The 16,226-nt window shown below is 54.2% G+C and overlaps 5 protein-coding genes across 5 annotated transcripts; 2 read left to right on the top strand and 3 right to left on the bottom strand.

The window, feature by feature from the left end:
- Nucleotides 1-408: 408 nt before the first annotated feature.
- Nucleotides 409-1,383, bottom strand: GUITHDRAFT_131925 (hypothetical protein; the record flags this gene model as incomplete). The annotated part of the gene is made up of 5 exons (XM_005841876.1): nt 409-579; nt 639-798; nt 846-895; nt 1,004-1,234; nt 1,288-1,383. 5 exons carry the CDS (start codon nt 1,381-1,383, stop codon nt 409-411), a joined length of 708 nt encoding a protein of 235 aa, XP_005841933.1.
- Nucleotides 1,384-3,286: 1,903 nt separating this feature from the next.
- Nucleotides 3,287-4,735, top strand: GUITHDRAFT_83878 (Delta4-sphingolipid-FADS-like protein; the record flags this gene model as incomplete). Its single annotated transcript, XM_005841875.1, has 3 exons — nt 3,287-3,892; nt 3,948-4,193; nt 4,377-4,735. 3 exons carry the CDS (start codon nt 3,287-3,289, stop codon nt 4,521-4,523), a joined length of 999 nt encoding a protein of 332 aa, XP_005841932.1. The 3' UTR covers nt 4,524-4,735.
- Nucleotides 4,736-7,082: 2,347 nt separating this feature from the next.
- Nucleotides 7,083-7,292, bottom strand: GUITHDRAFT_61719 (hypothetical protein; the record flags this gene model as incomplete). The annotated part of the gene is made up of 1 exon (XM_005841874.1): nt 7,083-7,292. A coding segment is annotated over one exon (210 nt), but the record flags the coding sequence as incomplete, so codon positions are not given.
- Nucleotides 7,293-9,620: 2,328 nt separating this feature from the next.
- On the bottom strand, nt 9,621-12,264 carry GUITHDRAFT_99599 (hypothetical protein; the record flags this gene model as incomplete). Its single annotated transcript, XM_005841873.1, has 11 exons — nt 9,621-9,754; nt 9,803-9,887; nt 9,940-9,988; nt 10,039-10,088; nt 10,135-10,223; nt 10,270-10,336; nt 10,385-10,487; nt 10,535-10,587; nt 10,631-10,835; nt 10,890-10,954; nt 11,107-12,264. 11 exons carry the CDS (start codon nt 12,262-12,264, stop codon nt 9,621-9,623), a joined length of 2,058 nt encoding a protein of 685 aa, XP_005841930.1.
- A 1,310-nt stretch (nt 12,265-13,574) lies between these two features.
- On the top strand, nt 13,575-16,214 carry NUP54 (Nup54, nuclear pore complex component; the record flags this gene model as incomplete). Its single annotated transcript, XM_005841872.1, has 11 exons — nt 13,575-13,608; nt 13,673-14,248; nt 14,396-14,436; nt 14,487-15,062; nt 15,113-15,205; nt 15,248-15,361; nt 15,410-15,493; nt 15,545-15,643; nt 15,727-15,948; nt 16,019-16,084; nt 16,131-16,214. The coding sequence occupies 11 exons, from the start codon at nt 13,575-13,577 to the stop codon at nt 16,212-16,214; spliced, it is 1,989 nt and encodes a 662-aa protein (XP_005841929.1).
- Between the last annotated feature and the right edge of the window lie 12 nt (nt 16,215-16,226).

Here is a 16,226-nt window from a genome sequence, read left to right as displayed (position 1 = left end):
GAGGAGCCGGGCACCTGTTGCCCTGTAAGCTTGATTTGAAGGAGTCGAAGATGTCTTCGGCTGATGATTGCGGCATGCTCGGCCGATCCGTCTCCGACTCGGTTTCGAGCACCTGGATGCTCACAATCAGAGCTTCCCCCTTCCTGTTCCACCATATTCGACTCCGTGACCGTAATCATCATCACTATCATCAACTCCCTGATCGACATCTTGGCCTTCTCAATTATCTCATTATTCATCATTATCTTCTTCCTCCTCCTCTTCATCATCATCACCACCACCACCATCACCACCATCATCACCACCATCATCATCATCCTTACTTTGTTTGCAAGCTCCTTCGCCAAGATGGCTTCCAGTCTCAGGGCGATCTTCCTCTTGTCATTAGCGGAAAGCAACCGCCCGCCCTCACCTCACCTGCTTGTTCTCCGATTTCCTCAGAAACTTCTCGAGCACCTCGAAGTTCCAGGAGAAGTAGGTGATCTGCGACCTCGCGCGGACAAGCATGTCAAACGTGCTGTTCCCCTCCGGCAGCTTTGCTTCGTGAACGCCCTCCTTCTCCTTCTCCTTCTCCTCCCCCTGCCGCCACTCTGTTCACCATCGACAAGCAGAGACAACTACTCTCTCCTCCTCCCCACCTGCAGGAACTCCAACTCCCCCAGGAAGCCTCCCGGACGGATCACGTTCGCTCGGTGGCCCCCCACCATAACCTCGCACTCTCCCTTGACGACGATGGTCAGCTCTCGGATCGCCTGACCAGGAGGAACTAGAAGCGTTCCGGCTTTGGCCTGCCTCTTGCTGGCAGGAGAAGATGAGATGACGTCATCACGTCAGTTTGCTGTTACCTGGCAAGCGCCCGGAGCTTGTCGAACTGACGAGGAGAGAACTGATTGTTCTGCAATGGAATCAGGAGCACTGAGATCAACGATAATGACAAAGACAAGGATGACGATGACAACAAGCACAAGCGCAAGGAGGGAAAAGATCCAGATGTAGCTAACACCTGGAAGACGAGCTCGTAGAGCTCGAGGTCGTCTTGCTCGAACTGTATCGGCCGCTGATCTTGCAGGATATAGAAAATTTGCCGGAGGTGAATGACAGAGAAGATGCTGTAGTACCAGATGTCCCACCAGTTCTCACTCGTGACGACTGGACGGAGGCCCTTGTCCAGGAGCTTCGAGAACTGACCGATGAGCGCACAGGCCTGAAGGTGAAGCATGTTCTTCATAGAGAACTGCAACGAAGGCAGCACATCAGTACGCTCCCTCTCCGACTGGCTCTGCTCACCGCCACTATCTTGCACAGCGGGTTGATGTGGTATGTGCCGTACTTGGTGTACGGGCCCCCCTCCTTCACTCTCCACCACCAGTAGATCGGATTCATCCTCCCTCCTGGCAGGCTCTGCCACCACAACTCCTGCGTCTCCTCCAGTCAGTCTTGGCACACTACCATCGACTGCGTTCACCTCAACTCCCGCAGTCTCGTTCTTGCAGCCCCCTCGCAGCCCTATGCTGGTTCAACCGGTTTCATCGCAGATCAGTTAGTGTTACCTGGATGTGTAGAGGAGGATGGAGGAGGCGGAGGAGGCGGAGGAGGCGGAGGAGGCGGAGGAGGCGGAGGAGGCGGAGGAGGGACGGAGGAGGGAGGAGGAGGGTATGATCCTGAGACGTCGAGACGCCTGGCTCTGTCGGTGGGAGAAGGAAGGCAGAAACTCATTGAATGAGCTCGACGAGCATCGCCTGTGAGCGACAGAAGAGTCATATCTCGCATGTATGACAGAAGGCAGTGATAGAAAAGGGGAGAGTGAGGGGGGAGATGCGAGGAGATTTGCTGCTGGGAAAGAGGACGAGGACGAGAACAAGGACGAAGGAGAGGGGGTGGAGGTGGGGGGGAGGGAAAGCGGGGGGGGGAAGGGACGTACAGGAAAAGTCGAGCAAGGAAAGTGGGAGGTAGTCATTGGGGAAGTGAAAAGAATCAAGGTACATCAGACATAGAGGAAGGGTAGTTGTGTGCCTGCATGACAAGCGGGATCTCGGTTGCTGGTTCGATGGAGATCCTGATGACTGAGCGACGAACCCCAACCAAGGAGCAAAGAGACGGTTAACAGTCTGAGCATTCCTTTCTTCACGGCACGTCCGATAACCATCATATCACACCTCCACAGGCATCAAATATATCTTGCTATACGAATCCGCACGAGAGAAGAGAGGGGTCGTGTCTACCAATGATGTTATCACAGTGAAGGCCGTGGCAGCCAAAATCCTTTCAGGCACCATGTCCGCCTTGTCAAGCCAAAGTCCTCAGAGCAAGGCTTTCATCTCACCTCGACTGAATCAGGTTCAAAAAAACTTCCAATGTTTCGCTTTTCTCTCCTCTGCTCCTGCGTTCGTCTCCTCGTCCTCGTTTCGCCTCCTCGCTATTTTCCCGCCATTGTCGCTTCGATCGGGGCAAGGGACCCTCGGAACCCACCTGATCTACCCCCTTTCTGTCGCTCATTTAGACCGGTACTTTGAATAAATGCATCCCCCAAAGGGGATCGAGACTTGGGTCCGCCTCAGACTGTTAAAATGAGTTGAAATTAAGCTAAATTGTGGACATAATTAAGGCAAACGAACAGAATTAAGAAAATTTCATATATTTTGTAATGTTTTGTTGAATATTGAAATTAGAAAGACAATTTCCCGGTAGATTATTTCAAATCATTTTGAATCAAAATGGCAATGGAGAATTTGAAATCTGAAACGTGGCGGTTGACAGAAACCTATACCACCCACCCCAGATCGCAATTACATCCTTTTTGTACCCCTGTCGATAATACCCTCACCCCCTATTTTACTCTTGTGTACCCCACACTTCAACAGTCTCAGAAGAAGAATATTGACCCCTACCTCATAAATCTCATTATCCCTTCAGCCTACACAACCTACTACCCATCATTTGACCGAAAATTCACCCCTACCCTGGACTTTCACCACCCCACCCCATCTAACCCCCTGATTTCCCTGGCACCTTCGCCTTGAGCGTCAGGAGGTAGGACCCCCACCCCTATGGAGGTCATCGATGACCACGATACCCAGCAACCCTTTGATAGAGGCACTTAACAGTACCCCTACCCCTCATCTACCATTAGGACCCCACTTGAGCCACCTAATCTCATATTGGAATTTGACTCAACCTCCCACCATGTATTTGAGTGACCCTACCATTGACTACCCCTACCTACCCTCAATCTGACACTACCCCCTCGGGTAGACCTTCACTTCCACCCACGCAAGAGCAGACCGGCATGGGCGGCGGCGGGCAGCGACGAGGAGACTTCTTTAGGAGCGAGCAGTCAGAGCCTCATGCGACGAGGAAGGAGAAGATCCTTAAGGCCCATCCTGAGGTGAAGCAGCTCATGCGCCATGAGCCTCTCACCAAGTACCTCGTCATGCTCTCCGTCGGAGCTCAGGTAGCTCTTTCTGTATTCACTCTGGAATGGTCTTGGGTCGCCTACCTGGTTGTCGTCTACGTTGTTGGTGCCACGATCAATCACTCGCTCTTCCTCGCCATCCACGAGCTCTCACACAACTTGGGATTCAAGAAGTCTGAACACAACAAGCTGTGCGGAATCATTGCGAACTTGCCGATTGGCATCCCATATAGCATTACTTTCAAGCCGTACCACATGGAACATCATAGATATCAAGGGGAGGATGGTGTCGACACGGATATTCCGACTGCATTGGAGGCATGGTTGATCACCAAGACCTCTCACTCGTACTTGGAGCACACGGTGAAGAAAGCCGTCTTTATGTTCTTTCAGATCTTCGCATACGCCTTCAGGCCGATGTGCGTGAAGCCGTCCCTGGTTCCCAAGGACTCGTGGATCGCCTTGAACTGGGCCGTGCAGGTTGTTGAAACATGCTTGCTGCTCTTAAACACGCGTTGACGCCGATGCTTGGCAGATCGCCTTCGACCTGGGTATGATGTACATGTTCGGTATCAAGGTCATGCTCTACTTCCTCCTCTCCACATTCTTCGCGGGAAGCATCCACCCGACAGCAGGGCACTTCATCGCAGAGCACTACGTGATGGAAGGAACCGCTGAGACGTACTCCTACTACGGGGCCTTGAACTGGTTAGCATACAACGTTGGATATCACAACGAACACCATGACTTCCCTAACATCCCTTGGAGCAACTTGCCCAAGGTAATTCCTCTCAGTCCTCACCTGCTCTTACCTCTCCTCCTCCTCCCTCTCTCTCCCTCCCCGTCTGTCTCTGTATCTATCCATCTGTCTCTTCTTCTGTCCTCCTTCTTGACTGCCTTGTATCTCCTCTCCTCCTCCTCCTCTTCCTCTTCCCTGCTCGCTAACACAATGCCTCCTGTTCAGCTGCGCAAGATTGCTCCCGAATTCTACGATGACCTCCCTCAGTGCAAGTCCTGGCCGGGAGCGATCTTCCGGTATATCTTCGACGATTCGATCAGCCCTCTCAGCAGGGTGAAACGATCGACTCTCGAGACCAACAAGTCGAAGTAGGCGAGGAGAATACCGAGACTGGGCAGTGAGGGTTGTAGAGGAGCAGGCGAATTAGGACGAGGTAGACACGGCAGGAAGCTGGGGAGGGTGAGGGCTGTTGGGGCTGACTGGCAACGTGGGGGAGAGTTTCGGTGGTGTGGAAATGTTGTAAAGATAATCTATTCACATTGGAAAGAATTAGATTTGTGAACCCCAACAACTCTGATAAGACTAAGAATAACTGTAAACAAAAGTACAATGGCTCCTTCCCCCCCACCTTGCTATCTACATGCCTCCGTGTTAATGCACTTGGCGTACCCGTCGACACAGTCGACTGAAGGACACGACGAGGGAGCCGCAGGAGAAGCGAGCGAGCTCGTCGAGAACTTGCAGTAAGAGAACGTCTCGTAACAGACTTTCATCCTCCCAGGGTCACAGTTGGACCGGAACAAGGACTCCCACTGGATCAGCCCCGGACCAGCCGAAGCTTGGTTGTCCTGTGCAGACAAAGTCAAGAAGACGTGAAGGAGAGGAGGAGGGGAAGGGCAAAGAAGTAGTGAGGTAGACGTGGAGGAAGTTGAACCCAAGGTCGAAGGAGAGAAGAGGAACGGGATCAAGAGAGGTTCTTACCTTGTACGAGAGAGAGTTTGAATTCTTCTGAAAGCAGACGTTGAGATTCTGAAAGCAATCCGAGTCGCAAGCAAGACGATTTGACAGACAGCCCCAATACTCCCGCATGCAGCATTCACTGGAGGACAGGACACACAAGCAGCTCCCGATCCCTCCAACGGCCGAGCAGGTGTAACCCCCCTCGAGCGAACAGTTGGAGCTGCAGCCGTCAAGGTCCCACGTGTTGCCATCGTCACACTCCTCTCCGTCCACCACCAGCCCGTCGCCGCAGACCGCATCGCAAGTCACCCCGTCCCCCACGAACCCTTGGCTGCAAGCACACTCGAAGGAACCAGGGACGTCGTGGCAGGAGGCATGCAGGTCGCAGTTGTCCAGAAAGTTCCCGCAGAAGGCTGGGCCTGTACATTTGGCGAGACTGGTGGACGCGGCTGAAGGAGTCATGACGCCGTCAGGACATGCCTTGCAGGCCACCAGCCCGGTCTCGTCCGCGTAACTTCCAGGAGGACAGGGTGAGCACTGAGACTGGCCGGCAAGGGAGGAGAAGTAACCGACAGGACAGGGAAGACAAGGTCTGACTCCCTCGTAGTCCCCGTAGGAACCGACTGGACACGGAGAGATGTCAAGCTTGTAGTTGATCCGCATAGACGAGGCCTTGATCTGCATTGGGTTGAGGACACTTTCCATGATCCTCAACAAGCCGAAGACGCCGTTGAGCCATACATTCTTGTTGTTAAGGTGTAACTTTCCGACAGAGAAGTATACATTCTCTTTGATGAATAGATTGTCGATGACAGGGTAAGTTATATTCCCGCAGAAGTCCGAATCGCATGCTTTCTGGACTGCATCTAGCTCCCCGTTAATGTACAAAAATAATTCAGATGCATCGTAAACACACACGACATGGGTCCATCCGGAGAGGAGCGAGCTCGGGTACCGCTTCCTGACCGTCCGCAGCCCTCCCCTCCCATGGACATCGCTCCCCTCTGAGGAGATGGAGAAGTAGATCTCAACCAAGTCCTCCACTCCCACTCTCACCACGTCGTAGCCCACATACCAACCCTTCCCCAGGAAGCCAGGCCGCAACGACACGATCCCACAGAAGATCCCGCTGCCCTTGGAGAGGTCCACCCCACCGACCCAGAGCTCGAGCGTCATCGAGGAGCGAGGGAGCTTCCCAGAGGCCACGAGGTCACTGGCAGACGACGGGACAACGAGGCCGTTGACAGCGATGGTTTGATCGAAGACGAGGCCGCTCAGTCCCAGCATGTCGGAGGTCATGTTGAAGAGGGAGGGCTGGTCCTGAGCATTCCACACAGGGGCTGTCGTGATGCACGACGGAGGGGATAAGAGGAGGTCGCCCATCCTGCCGGTCAAGTCCAGCACCAGCGACGGGGAGACGACGGTGTCGTACAGCTCTGTACATCCCCCCTGCACGATGGACCTTTGTCGCTGATAGAGCCCATGATACGTCGATCGATCCGTGAAGTTCCACAGCCCCTTCGTGGACTCCCACAGTGGGTTGAACGCAACGTCGTAAACCTTGAGCTCCTGCGTCGCCAAGACGCGACTTGGCTCCAACCCTGGACTTTCACACCGAGCAGACACGACCGCCCTGTCGTAGACAACGACCTGAGCTCTTCCGATAGCTCGCCCGCTCGTGCTTTCCCCGACTACCTTGACGCAGTCCATCGCCTCGCATCGGAGGTACTTGCTGCCGGTCACGTTGTAGACAACAACCCCGACCCCTTCGAAGGACGAGCACGAGATCTCCACGCTCATGTAGCTGGAGTAGTTCCCCGGGAAGAGCAGCGATGACTCTAGCACTGCCCCAGGAATCTGGCGATGGAGGAAGGAAGTGTAGGCCTGAACATGCTGGACTGCAGCAGGCACGCAGTGTGAACCAAGGGATTGAGCCAGGAGCGGATTCAGATGAACGATCATGTCTGCGGTGACACATCCCTTGAAGCAACTCATCAGTTGAGGTCTGTCAAGGACGGCGTGATAGTGATAGAACTTGTGGACAGGATCTACATGCCCGCCGCATTCGTCCAAGTCGCTCGGAAACTGATTCACAGACTGGAAGGGACCGTAGACTGGGATCCCGTCGAGCTTGAAGCCCAGAAGAGAAGAATGGCCATCCGATTCGTTGGTGAAGAGACAAGGAGAAAAAGGTCGATAGTGATACAGCCCTTCAAGGGTGTAGCTGAAACTCGATGGGTCCGAGCAGGAAGATGCCTCGCATGATACTGTGAAGGGCAAGCCTCCGCAACTGTCACGGAGGCTCAATTCCTCCTGGTACGAAGAGTCTTGGAGCGAATCCGGCGCAGCGAACATGGGGACTCCGTTGATCGCAATCCCGATGATGCCTGTAAGGTTCACAACCAACATCGATTCGTTCATCAATGTCGGAATCGATGGGAAGTGAAATTCCCAGCTCCTGTAAGTAGCCAAAGCCGGCCCTGTTCCTGCAGAGACAGGATAAGTAGGGCACCCTGTGCTGCGCATAATCCTGTAGCTATCAACGAACTGCACTGAGAGATAACCTCCGCTGCCATCCAGCGGGCAAGGCTCGTTCACAAGCTGAAGCATTTCTTGGTAGTGACCCACTGGCAAGATCCTCATCCTCGGCTCCACCATCCGAATCATGGTGTAAGGGGTCTGAGCGATCCTGCTCCTTCTCACGGTCTCTCCCAGCATCCTTGGAAAGTAGCTGACAGCTTTGATGATCCCACTGTGGCTCAAACATATTGTATCCCCCGAATAAACAAGATTCCCGTAGTCCTCATTTGGATCGGTGCCGTCCGTGGTATACCTTATCACGGTGTTTGCAGTAGAAGTCCACACCCGAAGGGGGAGAGCACCGACGATGTCACTTGAGTCAGAGAAGCTCATCAACGAGCCGTTCCAAGACTTTGCAGACTCGGTCGGTCGACATGAGCAATGGATCGCGAAGTAGAGGTCTGAACCGAACTTGTCACATACGAACTGGGTGTCTGCTAGACAGTTGCTTGCTCTGGGACACACAAGGAAAGGATCTGTCGCATTCAGAGATGTGTCGACCTCGTAGAATTGTGGCGGAGCCGCCACACCGGTGTCGGAGAGGTCTGGAAGGCCATACTGAGCCGGTAACAACAAATCCAGCGTCCATCGTCCAGGAGCATTGTTCAGCTTGTACGACTTCCCGTCGGCGCTGCAGACATAAGCAAACGCTGCGCTAGAATCCAGCACAGACCCAGCAGGTTGCTTCGCCCCATCAAATACCTTCTGCACAGAAAAGACGAGGTCAAGGTTGGCGCTAAGTCGGATCCTCGAGCCCAACGTCGGGAGTTCAGCCTTGGACTTCACATACATGTAGCCGCAGGCGCTCGACTGGATGATGAAGATCGAGATGTAAGGCTGCGTCCCCACTGACGGCAGGTAAAGCCACCGCCCATTCTTGTCCTGGAACTGAGGCGGATAAACCTGATTGGTCCAGCTCGATGCTGCCTCCGGGTTGAAGGGATCAGCGGATGTTATATGCTGGGGAAGGATAGGTGATGGCGCACGTGCAACGCACAGGATGCTTGCACATACGAGGAACAAGAGCTTTTTCCGTTCCCTCATGTCATCTCAACGCCGGGATCAGGTTGAAAGGTGGTCACAGGCGAAAGGCCTGAACGCAACAGGAAAGCTGGCTCTCATCCTTCCCAGAACTCACACGATGCACTTCTTCTCTGGTGTTCGAGTCAGTAACGGGTCGAGTGGTCGTTGGTGTCTCGATAGCGGGCAGGCACTCGAGGCAAGCCCTCCTGCTCTCTCGGCAAGCTTGAGGCTTCCACCTAACCAGCGGAGGAGCGAGACAAGTGGTGAGCTATCGAGGGGGGGAGATTCTTTGTTTCTGGTTGTGACCTACAGGCTCCCGCCATGATCTCGGCGCGGGCATCGCCTTTTCCCTCTCCCTTCCTGTCCTCTCCCCGCGCACTGACCCGCCATTCCTCACGAAAAGCCGCCTCGTCTTGAGTAACGGAAAACGGTTATAGATGACTGATCCAACTCTTCGACTTCAACTGGCTTCGTCAACAGTATGGAGCCCTCATCCCACCTTCAACCTACACCGTGGCACGGCGGCGCGACCCCCTGCGCGACCCCAGGCAGTGCCCAGGCAGACCCCCGGGGCCCGGCGCCGGTGCCCCAGCAGCTTCACCGTGCCGGCGCGAGTGCGGCCGAATGAATCTTTGCCATGGTGTGGCAGCCTGTCCTGATGAGCCTCCGAGTCCGGCACCGTTCATGATACAGGCTGTGGCTCAGCACGGCCCCGCCCACCCCGTTACAGTGAATGTGACTTTCATTACTGTTAAGTAACCTCAAGGCAAGATACATATGTACAGCTTGAAACAGAAGCCTAGCCCAGCTTCGGAAGCCGGGGACTCAGCCTCCAGAAGCATCAAGATCTGGTGAGGAAGACAAGGACTGATGGTAGAGCAGCGGCGGGGAGTGACTATTGATGATCTATCTGTCCGACCGCAAGGCTCGGAGCTTGCGGTCCTTCTCAAGCTTGCGGAAGAGCAGCTCCTCGGAGGGCGCAACGTCCTTCCAGAGGACACACCTGTGGTTGGGGTTCATGGGCGAACCAACGGGGCATCCTGCAGCCTCATGCTCAGTGCAAGACGGATCGGGCAAGAAACGCAAACCGAAGGCCTGGGCGAAGTCAGGGTTCTGAGACACGGGCCCGTTGACACGGAAGATGTTGGGACTATGCTCGTCCGTCAAGACGGTCTGGGGCGGGTCAACGTTAGAGGATCGACGAGGCACCAGGTGGGAAAGGCACCTGCTCCTCAGCCTTCTGCCTGTTCTTGTCGCACCAGTTCTGAGCGAAGCTGCAGAGCAGAGCAGTTAGGACGGCGGGCCTCGTTCTCCTCGACGGTACCTGACAAAGAAGAGTCGCTGCTCTTGCAGGCTCGGAGGAGCGCCGTGTGTCTGCCATCCTGGTGACTCACAATTCGCACATGCGCGTCAAAGTTACCTGTGTGTGCAAGTGCTCCCATGCTCGCAGCGAAATCTTCAGCCCCCCCATGTCTGCGATGTTCTCCCCCAGCGTCCCGTTCCCATCGACTGCCCGGCCATAAGCAAACGTCCTCATGTGCGGCTGGGGCCTTACCGTTCTCGCCCGCGATCTCGAAGTTGTCGTAGAGCTTCTCGATGCAGTGAGAGTGTTCCCGGAAGCGCTGCTCAGCAAGGTCAACCTGCAAGACAAGAAGAGAGCAGCAGTCTACCGACACTACAGGCTTCTGCCACCACTCCCGCATGCGAGAGTGCGCGTCGAACTTTCTCCCCGTGTTATCGAAGCCATGTGTGAACTCATGTCCCATCACACAGCTGCCACGAGGCGTCAGATCCATGGCTGCCGGCTGCCATCCTCCTACCCGATCCCCCCAAAGTTTCGCACGGCCTTGTAGGTATCACTGAAGAAGGGCGGCTGCACCAGCGTCAACATCGCTCCCTGTCTGGGCTTTGCCTACCTGCAGCACTGCTGCTGGCACAAAGAGAGACGTGACGCCGTTGTCGTAGTATGCATTTACAGTGCTAGCACGCATACTCCATTCTTTCCTGTCTACCTTCTTGTCCACTTTGCTGAGCATGTGGATCTGCTGGCGATGATATGCTTGCATGCTGTTGTTGAAGTAGCTCTGCGCCGAGACGGGGTAGTCTTGCAAAATCTTTGACCTGCGCAACGTCAGACTGCTGGTCCACGGCATTCACAGAAACACAATCAAGCACCACGAAGAGGGGGAGCCGATGTTGAACTCGATGTTCTTGGCCTTCTCCAACGCAGCAGTCTTGGTCTGCAAGGATGGCTTGTCACGCACAACAACAGCCTCCACTGGCTTCTTGCCTCGTTGTCCATCCACGACACATGCTCCAAGTTTTCGATAAAAGAATCTCGGAGCTGCTCCATCATCTGCTCAGCGTCTTGCTTGGCTTTGGGTGGGAAGACCGACTGGATGTAAAGCTGATCCGTCAACCCTGGCAGAGCGTGTTTGACAGCTGCGACACATTTCTTCCATCGCGGCGGCAAAGTTTCCGTGCCCTCGAGCTCGGCATCCAGCTTGAACGTGGCGTTCAGGAAGTTGGAGGAGAGCAGCGGCGACAGGTTGTAGATCACATGCGTTCGCAAGTATGGGACCCAGTATTCAGCAGAATTGTTGGCAAACATTTCTGAGAGGGTGCTGTAGAAGACAGGAGAGTCTAAAACGATCTTCTTCCTCCCCTCGTTCAAATCTGACAGGCATGTGACCCCTGCTCTCTCGCAACCCGCCTTGAGCCCGGCAAAGTACTTGGCCCAGGGGATGTGCGGAGAGTTTTGCTCCAGCTGGGTCAGGTTGTAATGGTCGAAACCGTCGTCAAGGTCCTTGGCGGGCTCTTCGAACTGTGCTTCAGAGAAGGCCATCTCGATCTCAAGAGTTCTGTTGGCAGCCTCTTCCGCCTCGACATCAGAGTAACCCGAAAGCTTCACGATGCGATGGACATACTCCTTCAGAGACTGCATGGCCGCGACTGAGTCTGCATCCTCATCATCGTAGTAGGTGGCGTCAGGCAGGATCAGCCCGCCAGCATCGAGGAAGAGGTCGTTCACCGACGGGTCCTTCTCATCGGTAGTCACCTGCAGGCTGATGGGAGTTGGAATGCTCCAGAGCTGCAACTTCACCATGGCATCCCAAAGTTGCTCATGGTTCTTGATCCCGTCTACCACCGCCAACCACGGACGCAAGGGTTGGGCATGCAAACTCTCAACCCTTTCCGTATCCATGCAGGAATGAAACCAATCCTGAACCTTGCGAAACTTGGAGTCTTGAGGATAATCTTTCAACATCAACGAGTGCAGGGTCTCGTATGACTTGTCTTCGGCCTCGTCCCACGCCATTGCAATCCCGCCTTGCGAGGGAGGGATCTGGGCCTGTGCTACCCAGCTTCCGCAAGAGAACTCGAAGAAGTTATCGCAGGGGTCTTGGCTGAAGTTCATGGCCTTTTTGACTGATTCCGGGTACTCCTCAGGGAGCTGCATCAAGAAGCTGCTTCTGCTCTTGCGCCAAGTTGCTAACATGTTTGCGTCGCCAACAATCGACGTCTTTGCCCACTTGGTCAACGCCTCCATCCTCGTGCTTGCCCCGGAAAGCAAAAGCACGCATGCGGCTATAGCGACTGACCCACATGCGGCAAGAAGAGCTTTCTTGCTCCTCGAGCTCCTCCGACGGATCAGGGGTAACTCGAATGTGTAGTAGCCCTGCAAGTTTCCACGCTCAGTCGGAATTTGGCCACATTTCACGTCAATACCTCAGGTGCCTGGGCAGCCGGTACGTAGACAATGTTCATACCTGCTAGAAAACATGGTCAATATTTTGCAACAAGAAATTCCAGCCCAGACAAACTACAATCCTGTCTGACCGCACTTCAACATGAAATGAGGAAAATCCCCTCAATGGTTGACTTTCCTGCGCTCCCTCTCCCCCTCTTGCTAGAGACTGCTGCTGTACGTATCGAACAAGATCTTTTGCTGCTTTTCCCTCCTCTGCTCCTTCCCGTCCCCAGTCGTCTGCACTGGTTTTCGATCCCTGGCATCCAAGCATGGTAGAGTACATGTACAAAGCAGGGGTACGGTAGACCAGACTTTGAGGGGTAGTCAGCCGATTTGCTCTATTTCTGGATGGTGCCCTCATCCCACCTATGTCTTACTCATCCCCCTCATACCGGTCAGTCACCCTCATCCCCGCTCATGGTTTCAAAAATTTGGAGGGCACGGTAGGGTGGTTGATGTAGGGGTGATTGAAAAAGGTAGGGGTCCATTGACTGGCATTTGTGGGGTCATTTTAGGTTCTAATGAGAGGTAGGGGGTATCTCGTAGAAAGCCCCAAGGACCGTAGGGTAGTTCGCATCTGGGGCTTGGAGCAGAAGGGGGAGTAGGGGTGGTTGGAAGAGCGGCAATGAACTTCGGAGCAGGTATGCCGGAGGAGTGGGGAGGAGGAGGATGGGAGAGAGGAGGGAGAGGGTAGAACAGTTTCAGCAAGCAAGCGAGATAGTGAGACATCAGAAGGAGTGAGACGGGAGGAGCGAACGAGGCAACAAGTGTAGGGGCACGACACGAGTGGGGCAAAACTGCCATGTGCTTGGGATCCAGTAATGCAAGCGGCAGTGGCGATGGTAGGAACGGATGACATGAGCAGCAATAGAATGATTTTTGATAGACTAGCAGTTGGAATGTGTATGGAGGCAGTGAAGGATTGAAGCCAACAGAGGTGGCGGTGACGAAGGACGAGCTTTCCAATCCCTGGATCACGTGCGTGGGCTGAATTTACTCAGAATGCAGACTGATAGATAGAGAGGGAGCGAGAGAGACTTGGCTCAAGGTGTTCTAGAGAAAAGAGCAGAGAAAGAGAATGATGTCACGGCTGAGCGAGGTTACTCGCGATGCAGTTTGGTACTTGGAGGCAGGTCGAGCCTGGTGTTGGGAATACATTTCATTTGAACTCTCTGTCGCTACATTTGGAAATTGATTTCTCTCGAAGGATTCGGAGCTGGGTTTGGAGCCAACCAGTCGACAGGAGGAGGGTTCGGCTCCTCCGCGGCCGGATCCACGTTTGGAGCAGCAAAGCCAACTTCTTCCTTTGGCTTTGGAGCATCGACAGGGGGAGGGTTCGGGGCGTCAACAGGAGGAGGGTTCGGGGCGTCGACAGGAGGAGGGTTCGGGGCGTCAACAGGAGGAGGTTTCGGGGCGTCAACAGGAGGAGGGTTCGGGGCGTCGACAGGAGGAGGGTTCGGGGCGTCGACAGGGGGAGGGTTCGGGGCGTCGACAGGGGGAGGGTTCGGGGCGTCGACAGGGGGAGGTTTCGGGGCGTCGACAGGGGGAGGGTTCGGGGCGTCGACAGGGGGAGGTTTCGGGGCGTCGACAGGGGGAGGGTTCGGGGCGTCGACAGGAGGAGGTTTCGGGGCGTCGACAGGAGGAGGTTTCGGGGCGTCGACAGGAGGAGGTTTCGGGGCGTCGACAGGGGGAGGGTTCGGGGCGTCGACAGGAGGAGGTTTCGGGGCGTCGACAGGAGGAGGTTTCGGGGCGTCGACAGGAGGAGGGTTCGGAGCATCCACAGGTATATTCTTTTTGTTTGGCTGGTGGTACACCTGACCATGTGAAGGCTTGGGTGGCGCGTCAAATCCTGCTGCCGGTACCTATTCTCTACTCAAATCTGTTTCACTCCATGTTTCTAGTATATCGATATGATTACTTCACGTCTCAGGTGGAACTAATGCATCAGCTGCGTGGAGTGTCCCACAACAGGTAATTTCATACAATCCTTTGTTGATGCGTCTTGTGCATTTCTCACCAAGGCCGTGGCGCAGCATCATGCTGGAGATCTTGCATTCCTGGTGCAACCGATTGAAGGGATGGGCAATTTCCTTGGGAGCCACATCATCAATGAGCGTGAAAGAAACGAGGCTGGTCAAGATGTTGGTCAGAAAGTTCTTAGTGAAGAAGCAGCAGAAGTGTATCAGGCTTTGAACGTTCAGTTCATATCATGGAACCCATGGGACCCAGCAGTCTTGACCATGAATGGTAAAATGGCTAGGGAGGGACGCTTTCGTCCGTATGACAACCTTGTAAATGAGCTCAAGAATCCCAATCTCGGGCCAGCAGACGTAGAGAAGAAGATTTCTACTTTGAACGCAAATGTGATTGTTCAACCTGTGTGGGATTTTACTGACGTGGCACAGGATCAAAACATGGTGAAAGCTGCCCTGATGCCACGATTTTCAGCTGAGACGGTAGACAACCGTGATCCTCAAAAAGTCATGGACAAGATGCCGGACACTGTAGAGAATCAATGGAAAACATCAGAATGGAAACCAGACGTTGACAACTCACATTGCAGATTGAGGCATTACGTCCTGCAGCCTTTGACGCAGGTGATGAGCATGAAGATGCCGATAAGCATACTAATCGACAACTGTGAAAGGCACAAATGAGGCTTCCAGCCGATGAGCGCCATGGCCTCAATCAGACAGCTTTGTCTTCTCCTAATGATCCTCTTTTCCAGTCAAAACTTCAGGTGAGAAGTGACTTTCCTCTCGATGTTTTCAAAGTGCTGCAGGAAAATCCCAATCCCTACAAGTATTGCGTCCTTCCCATCGTAGGCTTCCACCAGCTCCTACGGAGGGTCAAAATGCAAGACGACAAGATTGCTGAGCAGAACGCGGTGCTGCAGGTTGAAAGGCTTGTCCGCTCATCCAAAGATTTGTGACTGTCTTTGCAGAGCTTCGAGCAGCAAGTAAATCGCATGAGAGAGTTTCAGGCTGTCGAGTTCCCCAAGATGCTTGCGCAGAGACGAGCTAAGCAGGTATGCATGAATACGAATCTTTGGAACCAAGCTAATATAGCTCGATGCCAGGTTGAGCTGGGAAGGCGGACGCTAGAGATCATGCGAAAACTTGAGATGCAACGGCAGCCAACAACTATGCCCAGCAGGCAAGAAGAAGAAGAGAGACGGGTGAGGGTGGACCGCATGCAGTTACCAAGGATAACCCGAAGATATTCTAGATCCTCAATGACAGGAGCGATCACCTACATCAGTTGTTAGGTCGGCGAGGGCTCCCCAAGAGGACGCTCCTGACTTTCCTCGTTCTTTCAGGGTCTGCGATGCTTCAGAAGAAACTTCAGCGGCTGGAGGAGCTGATGGCCGAGCTGCGCATGCAGGTACTCGAAGATGGACTCAAGTCTTTGACTGACCTGGGCGATCAACAGGATAGGAAGAGATTGAAGCAACGGGCAATCCCTTCCAGCGCATGCGATGAGGTACTAGGACGACAGTGTCCCCTCCTCCCTGCTCTCCTTGCCCCTCGTCCTCCGTGCTCTGAGCTGGCAGCCTGTGAACATGCTGAATCAGGGAGCTCTTGAGCGATTGGACGAGTTTCTGGAGCACAGGCTGAAGGTAACATTCCCCGACGCTCCTTGTCATCTCACTACGTTTCTTGCAGGGGATAAGACATCTCACGGACATCGTCGACAAAGACTTGAAGGACACAAACACGATGCTGGGCTTCCTCGCCCCATCAAACTGATGCATGTCATGG

This window comes from Guillardia theta (genome assembly GCF_000315625.1).
Source record: "Guillardia theta CCMP2712 unplaced genomic scaffold GUITHscaffold_2, whole genome shotgun sequence".
Taxonomy (NCBI): Eukaryota; class Cryptophyceae; order Pyrenomonadales; family Geminigeraceae; genus Guillardia; species Guillardia theta.
This window is presented reverse-complemented; position numbering and strand designations above follow the sequence as displayed.